This window comes from Adiantum capillus-veneris, chromosome 21, assembly GCF_014529385.1.
Source record: "Adiantum capillus-veneris isolate H3 chromosome 21, ASM1452938v2, whole genome shotgun sequence".
NCBI lineage: Eukaryota > Viridiplantae > Streptophyta > Polypodiopsida > Polypodiales > Pteridaceae > Adiantum > Adiantum capillus-veneris.
In genome coordinates, this window is record NC_140951.1 from 131,103,445 (window position 1) to 131,112,889 (window position 9,445).

Below are 9,445 nucleotides of genomic sequence, written 5' to 3' on the forward strand. Positions count from 1 at the left end.
CTTTAATGCCGGGACCGATGGAGCTCCCAACACCTTTCAAATAGGAATTATATTTCACACTTTGAAGCACAGCTAAAGCCATATCTGCACATGTTGCCTCATACAAACTTATGTGATCCTTGTAACCAACCGAGGCACGCATACTAGCATGTTTTGACTCAGACAAGTTTGTGTTAGGAACAAAGATACCTGCAGCATCTTGTGATACAAATCTTTCCCCCCCAATGAGGCACTCGTACATCCCACCAAGCCAACCATGTCTCCAATGAAGAAATCTCCCCTTCAATAGCCATTCCTGTTTTCCAAAATCTTCTAAGGTCTCCCTTACAATGCTCAACCGCATTCTCTGTAGGTGCAGTTCTCCACTTGCGACACAAAATCTTATGCTCCTCTTGAAATGCTTGACGGATGCACTTGAGAGTATGTTGAACCATACTTTGCTCCCAATGAAACAAACATGATCTCTCTTTGTCTGGAGTAGACTTCTTTGCTCCCCCAAAATAAACAGTACGCACAGCAATCCAATTGGCACTAGCTTCATCTGCCATAAATCCCCTAAACTCTGGCTTATCAAAACCCTGTTGCTTAACCACATTGTTCAGCATCTTCCAAAATTCAATCTGAGCATATTTATTTTCCACGCTAAACTCAACAGTTGCAATGGTGAGTAGCTCTCATACGTAAGGGTCGTAGACATGCGCTGACATAGTCGGCCATCCTTGAACACTGTGAATATGATCAAAGTGCACCCACATTTTCTCCAAATTACCTCCATGACGCATGTGATTCACCAAATCAACTCCACTACCCGGTCCCTTAATTGACATTTTAAATGGTTGTACTTTATCACCCAATTGGATTGGAAAAAGGATACTATGGATAAAAGGATATCTGCACTTGCTTTTCAAGTCAAGCACTGCCTCAAGACCTTCTGAAGTGATATTCTTTGATCTTTTTGCAGACTCCAAACTTCGTTCGACTCTCCTTTTATTTGACAGGGGAGTCATACTGTCAAGGAATTCAGCAAATTCCAAATATTCAATCATAGCACTTGCAGTTGAACCTGCTCCAATAAGCTTTTCCATGATAAGATCATTAGTGGTGGCCCGCTCCAATTGTTTCGCAGTCACCATAGGGTCCCGAATTGCTCGATCAAGAAACATTTCATCTATGTGACTTTCAACCATCCGACTCCTCCCTTCTGCACATGGATGATTATGTTCTCCAAGATGCAAAGCACACCTAGTACAATTATGCTTATCTCTAGGCAAACAATAGTAAATTACTGCAGGACATGTAGATACACATTCGGGAATCTGTCCACAATGAGTACATACCAGTGGGCCATATTGAGAAGAGATCAATCCTTTAGGACTGAATTTAACAAGCCGACCTCGCCATTGAGACTCATTGAACATATTTGAGCGCAAATAAAATGGACAATCAATGTTGATGCAGTGCAAATGCCCAAAGCATATACTAAATCTGACAATGCCATTAAAAATATCACTGCTACAAGTGACATACTCTGTCCACATGTGACTATCATGCCTTTGCTCCATACCACTCATACCTGAAGAATTACCAGACGGCGTTAATTCAAAAGCAATATACCCATCACAATGAGCTGGTAGCTCATCAGTACATACCACTTTCTTGGCTTGATGGAGGGCAATATATAAATTGCTTTGCAATGGCATGCACTTAATCATGTCAATAACACTCGCATTGATCTCAGAGAGAGGTACTTTCTTGTCTTTCATGTCTTGAGAAACTCTCTCAATGCCAGCATCAATCTGATCCTCACTTCTCATATCCACCTTGTAGAACTGGTGTTGTTCATGATCAAGCATAAAAGTTTGCTCACCATCTGATGATATAGTAGCTTCTACCTTGACTTGCGGTCTAGATAATGTTAGTGGATGAAGACAGAAATTAGCATCACGAAGCTCAAAATGTTCTTGCAAAGAAGCAACTGTCAAAGAATAAATTCTGGTATCAAACATAACACTAGCTTCTGTCCACGCCCTGGACCAAAAACTGTAATGCATCTCCCCATGGGTTAATAGTGTGTTTAGCAGAAGGTAAGAATATCAAAGAGCAGTGGCATGGTTGTTTTTGATACAGCGGGTGTAAATAGAATAGATTGATATCTTTAAAATTCTATCCATAAGCACAAGCCGCCAGGAATATTGCACGTTTGTGTTCCCATGAACAACAATTATTGTTTTATAAAATATATATTAGAAATAATAATTCACTATATAATATAGTCAAAACATGAAATATAAAGTGCTCAAAGAACGAGCCTGTTTTAGTGTTAAAACACTAAAAAGGAGCCTGTTTTAGTTTTAAAAACACTAAAAAAATGAACCTGCTTTTAATTTTTAAAACACTAAAAAAAAACCCTGCTTTTAGATTTTTGAGTTTTACGATTTTCAGTCAATCAAGCATATTAATGACAACCGAACTTCACCTACCCAGTTAAATGTCCCATGCACAATATCCCATGCCAAAGTTAAGGGTGTTTACCCCATACTGAGTGTTTTTGGTTTATTAAAATCTAAGACACTCAAATTTCAAAAATTTCCAAAAAAGCCCTAATATTTTGTCACAAATTTTTAAAATGCTCTTCAAAATTCCCAAAGTACCCCTTGTCCTGAGATTGAATTTCTTGAAAGGTAGAAAAATTATAGCTTTTCATAAGAAGACTGGCTGTCTATCAATACAAGTAATTGCTTTATTATTTTTAGTTATAATTACCCTTTTTGCATGGTAATTTGTGACAAATTACATGCTAAGAAATTAAAAACGGAGTCATTGTTTCATATTCTTTAATCAAGCTCGGAAAAAACCTAGATATAGTGTAATCCCAACTACAAATTTTGAAATTTACCTTTAAATTTTATATTTGAAGGTGAAAAAACCCGTAAAATTTAGAAAAAATTAGTGTAATTTGGTATAAAAACCTTGAAATTTTGTCAATTTACCTCCGTTGTTTCACATATGTAGGTTTGCCAAGTTTTTGAAAAAAAGTTTTTTTCAAGCACTGTGATCATTAGCTATATGCGGGAAACTCCATGATCATTAGCTATACTCCATGCACTATAACTATTACCTCCTGAGAGAGAGAGAAAGAAAGAAAGATAGAGAACGATCATAATATGAAAGGGGCCCTGTAGGCCCCTACTGTAGTTTTTTATAGCAATTCACAGGTCTAGCTTTAAAGAAATTCACAGGTCCAGCTTTAACGTTTCTACAGCGCTCTCTCTCATCTCTCTTTGCGCTATCTCTGATGCCTGATGCCGCTTGCTGCTTTGCTTGAGCCTTTCAAGCCTCTTGCCTCAGGTTCCCATCTCGGCTCAGGTTTCCTCTCGCCTCTCCCCTCCACCTGCTCGCCACCAAGCGCCTTGCTTGCGCCCACTTGAGGGAATTTTGCCTGCGCTAATTGAGTGCACCGGCCTGTTGCATAACTAATGAGTTAATCTCTCAAGCTGATAACGTTTGGAGAAGGGAGAACCTGCTGGGAGTCTAACTCGGCCATGGGGAGAAGGGAGTCTACGTCGGCCCGAAAACCTCCTGCCAGGTAGATTTGTAAACTACTTGTAGCCATCCACGCCAGCGTGGATGGCTACAGGTAGTTTTTTTTTTCAATGTTTTAAAGCTATGTTTCTAAGGCTTATGTTTTAATTAAAATGAGAAGCCTTCTGTAACTGTAACTCTTCAATTGGAATTTGAACCTTTCTGTAATTGTAACGCTCTCTATAAAGCCCAAGAGAGATGTTGGAGGGGTAGTGCACCCCCCGCAGAGAGAGAGAGAGAGAGAGAGAGAGAGAGAGAGAGAGAGAGAGAGAGAGAGAGAGAGAGAGAGAGAGAGAGAGAGAGAGAGAGAGAGAGAGAGAGAGAGAGAGAGAGAGAGAGAGACCTTCTAGCCAGTGTATAGGAGAATCATGGCGGAAACTCAAACCAAGGCGCTTGTGTTGGGATAAGTTGCCAAGGCTCTGCCAAGACTTCTGTGTAGCTTCCTTATCATTATGATTCTAAGCCTAAACTACCTGTAGCCATCCATGCTGGCGTGGATGGCTAGAAGGAGTTTTGAATGTGAAAATCTACCGGTTTATAAGCTCTCTCTAAGAATCTTCAGATCTGTATAGCTTCACTTAAAACTACCTGAAGCCATCCACGCCGGCGTGGATGGCTAGAAGTAGTTTCTTGCAACATTGGTTTAGCGGTAGAGTGATTCATTTTTGCATTGAATTTAATCATGTTTTATTAAGCTAAGTAAGCTCAATCAAGCTATCCACGCCAACATAGATGTCTAGAGGGAATTTCTTGAGATTAATTTTTATAATTGACCATGCTTTTTTGAAATTTTTAGCTCCCCTCTATCAATCCAAGCCGACATGGATGCTTAGGTGGAGATCAATAAGATAAAGTTTTGATTTTTTGAATTGCCTCTAGGCATCCGCATCGGCATGGACGCATAGAGGGAATTTTAGTGAAGTAATTAAATTGTTTTTGGTTTTGTTTTGCAAGTCCTTCAATTCGTGGACGAGGTCACAGAGGGAGACGGATTTCTTCAACTCAAGCTTCCAGTATCTTAGAGAGCAGTGATCAAATAAGTGCAGTCTCTGTCACAGATATGACAGATGGTTTGGAGACACAGGAGGAGGAGATGCAAAGTCAGGACTTGGGGCTTGGCTCCATAAATGAAGTTGATGAATCTCTTGCCCCACAAGAGGCATGTTTTCAAATAGTGCCTTATGTCGTAAGAGATGAAGTAGCAGTAGAGACTGAGATAGGGGAAGAGCAAAAACTTTACATACATAGAGGACAAGATATTCTTCAATGTACTCGCATGTTCACTTGTTTTGACTGTCCACCAATTCCTTTATGTCGATTGATCCCTTATGCAAGGGTGAGAGGCTTACAAGTTGATGTTAGTGGGTTGAAAGCTGCTTTTGCAAAGGAGGGCTACATGCAAGAAAAAGGAGCTTTTATTGTTTCAGTTTGGAATTGCAAGAAGGAGGAAGCTTATGTGACAAGTATTTCATTTCTCTGCTTTGGTCTTTCCTACTCTCTGTTTCTATGTTGTTTTTTGTTTTTCTCATAAATAGTAGTTGAGTGTGCTTTTCTGCCTATGATTATCGTTTTTGCAAAGAACCTTCTTTCTTCATGGGACCCAATATGGGTTGATATACATGAAGAGTTTGAAATTGAGCTTTCTAAAAGACCAAATCTTCAAGTTCTCTCTAATAAAATGTTACATGTTTGGGAGGGTAATCATAGAACGGTAGCTTGGATGGCTGTTAAAGAGAGATTCTCCGTTGATCGAGAGAAACATTGTAGTGTGCTTTGTACATTTATTGATCCTACTCGAGTGCCAGAGATAGCTCTGCTTAGTAGCTTGCAAAGAATGAATTTGTAAGCTTCATGACTTTCTATATATTTTAGTAGAAATTTTCTATGCCGTGTTTCTGACTTTGTATATATTGTATATGACCTTGGAATAGCATGAATACACATGCCCTTGTAGTCACGCATCTTAGGGATGAGCTTGTCAACTGCTCCCACATTTGTGCGACAGATCATGAAGCCTATGTAACAGGGCTACCAGAAAAATATCAAAAGCTAATTATTGCAGTCCGTAAGAAATACTCAAAGGGTGTGGAGCCTTGGTATCCACTTACTCGTTGATACTTGGGAAAGCTCTTATACGATGTGAGTGTCTTTGGCTTGCTTTTTTGGAACGATATTATATTTGCTTTTTGTGAAAATTACATATATTAAATTGTGTATTGAAGGATAAAATATGCAAGTAATTGAGCCAAAGAGTATGTGCTTGTTTTTTGCAAATTATTTATTTTTAAGTATGTGTTGAAGGTTCAAATGTCCAAGGAATTGAGCCAAAGAATAGAGCAAGCTAGGCACACAATGAAAAATGAAGAACTAATAAAAGAGGAGGAGAAAATATTGAATGATTTAGCACTCAAATATGGAGAGCACGTTGGGAAGGTGGTTGAATTATTTTTGTTTTGGGTGTTTTGCACATAGTGTAATAGCCATTTAAACTTGGTTTTCTATTCGTTCCTCAAAAACTGCAGTTGCTAAATATTGTTGATCCGAATCTTGGACCGGATTGGATGGTTCGAGTTCTTGCACTCAAATGGGGTCCTGATAGTTGGGCTACGCTTGAGAAACTGAACTTGATTGCTATGCATGATGCTCCTGTCTTGAGAAAACTGTTATGGGTTTCCTTGCTTGAGGCAGATAAGATTACTAGATCCTCTTATGGTTTAAAGAAAGGAGATCATGTGTATCGCATGTGAGTAAAGTTTCTTTGACTTTCAAGAATCTTTGATGTAGAGTTTCTAGTTTTTGTGATTATTTTAGTTTTTTCTCAACTTCCTTGTTATGTAGTTGGATCTGTAGAGAGGGCATTCTACAAAGGATTTTTGATAGGGCCACAAAGTTTGTGGAGGACTTGAGCAACATTGTTGGTGGTATTTTGTTGCCTCATGATTGCTCTCTTGCCTCTTACTTTGAGGAGCTCAAGTTTGAAGCACAACCCTATCTTTATCCTTTGGAGACCTCTCTTGAAGCTAAGACAAAAGATGTTGACAAGCAAGCTATGAAGAAAGTGGATACGGTACGCATGGCATATCAGCGGGGTCTAGCCTACAGGTCAAGCTCATCATACTTTTATTTCAAGCTTTTCATAATTACGAAGTATGTAGTGATGTTATTTTGTTATTTTGTTTTAGATTTCTATTATTCTTGGTTGGAAAAGGCTTTCTACCAGGGATTCCATTCTTAGCTAAGCAGTGGGCACAACTATCTACTGGGGAGGGATGCATGTACTCCCCTTCCATGCATAAGCTCACTACTTGGGAGTCGGAGGCATGTCCATGGTGGATAGACATGGTTTTTGGGCATGTATTGGCGAGAGAGAGAGAGAGAGAGAGCTTCAAGATACTATGAGAGTTGGTGGCACATCCGTCGATGTGCCTCTCCCTCTTAGAGTGGACGAGGTTATATCCGGTAAATGGCTACTCAAAATAGCCTCAAACATAATTTGTCTAAGAGCTTTAAATTCTCTTTTTCCTAAAGTTATTTGTTATACATACCGGTAATATTGTGTTTCTTTGCTTTTTTCAAGCTACAAATACTTCTCGCAAGGGAAAGGAGGTGATTGTTGAGACTAGGGTGGATGCAAACATGGAGGGAGAGCATGGTGAGCTTTCACTTGCGATGCAATTGTTTGTTTCGTTCATTTATTGGAGTTAAGTCACTTTGTACTACCTCTTGTATCGCAGTACCTCTTGGGGAGATTGTTGCAAAGAAAACCATTTCTTTTGTCTACATCGTTGATACTCTCTTGTCTTCTCTTTCCTCATTGCTTGACTCATGATGCATGGCCATTTCTGGGGACTACATAGCCATTGTTGCTGATTTTAGGGCCGGTGTTCGACATCCTGCATGGATTCGTGTTCATGAGCACATGGGATGTGCACGCCTCAATGGGACCTTGTGCATGCGTGGTGGGAGAACAGTCGCATGGGCTGCTGATTTTATTTTTTTGGATCTTCCCTTTGGTGGTTCCCCATTAGCCTCCCCTGTTGTACCCCTTTGGGATGTTTGTAGCGAGGATCATGTTTGTGCAGGCATGCAACTTGCATATTCGAGTTTTTCAGACTTAGGGTGGTTGTTGATCATGGTCTCTATGGCAGGTTTTTGCTTCATTCATAATTTTATACAATACTCATTGATTTTTGTTGTGTGTTTTCTATTGTGACTTTTGAAACCTCTTGCAGGAGATACCATCGGTTGGGTTGAGAGATTTTGTCGTGCATCAGAGATGGCTATTCATCGTCGCATTGTGGTCCTCCATCATGGAGCTTATGGTTATGGTAATAGCTTTGGTGGTCGGATTGAGGTAATGCTCTTCTACATATTAACTTGTTTGTTTCTCATTTTGGTGTGTTATTATTATTGTGATTGCCCTCTAATTGTCTATGTGGTGGTGTAGTGTCATTGTTCTCTCTTACTTATGGTGCATAGGGTTGGCATGCAACCACCTTGCTTTGTGGTTGAGAGAACCCCACTATTCAATCGGCTTGGCATGCAGCCTTTGGATTCTTACATGATGCACCATTTTCCATAGTCTTCTCTAGCCAGATCATCATCAGGGGATCCATGGCGTGGTGGCTTGCAACAAAGTCACTCTTTTATTGCATGTTTTGTGGAGCTTCTTTGTAGGCCTGGAGGTCTTTGCTTGGAGTTGGGATGTCGTACAACGCCCGTATTGGCAGCATGCTTAGGCACAGGGCGGGTGTGTGCAACAGTCAACATTGATGACACTTTGATTTCAGATTATGTGCAACCATTATTTCGCCCTAAAAAGCGAAGCAGAGATGGGATCCACCTCTCTTTATGTTGATGATGTGGGTGACATGCCTTCGCGTGTCAACCCCTTTGATGACTAGTGAGAGTCCACCTTACACTTCATTTCCCCCACCTATTTTATGTTTCCATCATACTTTTATGCTATTTTGTCACTTTTTTGTATCATTGTTTAGTATTTGAAAATTATGGATAATGATTCAAACAACAATTTGAGATTTCTTGTGCTTTTAGGATGTAGATTTTGTATTTCTTGGATGCGGATTGTGAGACTTATCTTTTTCTTTTTGTGTGGAAGTGTGTTGCCAGTTTATGCTGAGGGGATTGCAAAAACCATGGTTGCTGATATACGATACGATTTTGACACCCACAAGAAGTGTCAGAGACGCAATGTCTTTATTGATGACGAGTGTGACTCTTCATAGTCACGAGATAGAACCATAGCATTTCTTGTTGTCATTAGAGTGCATAGGCACGACATGTTCTCTATCTTCCACTAAATATTCCACTTGTTATTTTACAAATCTGAAGAAATCTCTATTTTTTTTGTATAAGATATGGCAATTCTCTCTTAGTACAGTTTTAGAAACTTTGTAGATGTATGAGCATTGTTGACTTGCATTAGATTGCTCCGTAAAATTTAAAGTTAAAATAAAAATTATGGTGTTGAATGTAGTTGTGGATCATTGCATGGTTTGTAATAGCTTTGCTACTAGCTTGGATTTCTCATTGCTCGACATCAAGTATCAATTGTGCAAAAGAATCTAGAGTCTAATTTTGAACAATCATATTGCTACGATTACTTAGGGATTCAAGATCCTACTATTATTAAAGTAGGATCTTCATTCATCTTTCTTATCAAAGCCCATTTGGTTTCCTTATTCATTTGCTCGGATTTTCCTTCGCTCGAAAAATCTCGCTCGCCACACGGTAAGACTCAAATTGAACCTATCCTTCTTTTATTCATCAAAATTTGATTATTATGATTTCATTACAATATTATGGGTTCCTTGGAGCTAATTCTCTAAATATTATTTTAACT

At 39.3% G+C, this 9,445-nt stretch overlaps 1 protein-coding gene and 1 pseudogene across 1 annotated transcript; both read left to right on the forward strand.

Annotated features, from left to right (window-relative positions):
• Window positions 1-3,950: 3,950 nt before the first annotated feature.
• Window positions 3,951-6,821, forward strand: LOC147431738 (uncharacterized; annotated as a pseudogene).
• A 156-nt stretch (window positions 6,822-6,977) lies between these two features.
• LOC147431739 (uncharacterized) lies at window positions 6,978-8,164 on the forward strand. Its single transcript, XM_086493704.1, has 4 exons — window positions 6,978-7,041; window positions 7,160-7,234; window positions 7,815-7,936; window positions 8,030-8,164. The coding sequence occupies exons 1-4, from the start codon at window positions 6,978-6,980 to the stop codon at window positions 8,162-8,164; spliced, it is 396 nt and encodes a 131-aa protein (XP_086349830.1).
• The last annotated feature ends 1,281 nt before the right edge of the window (window positions 8,165-9,445 follow it).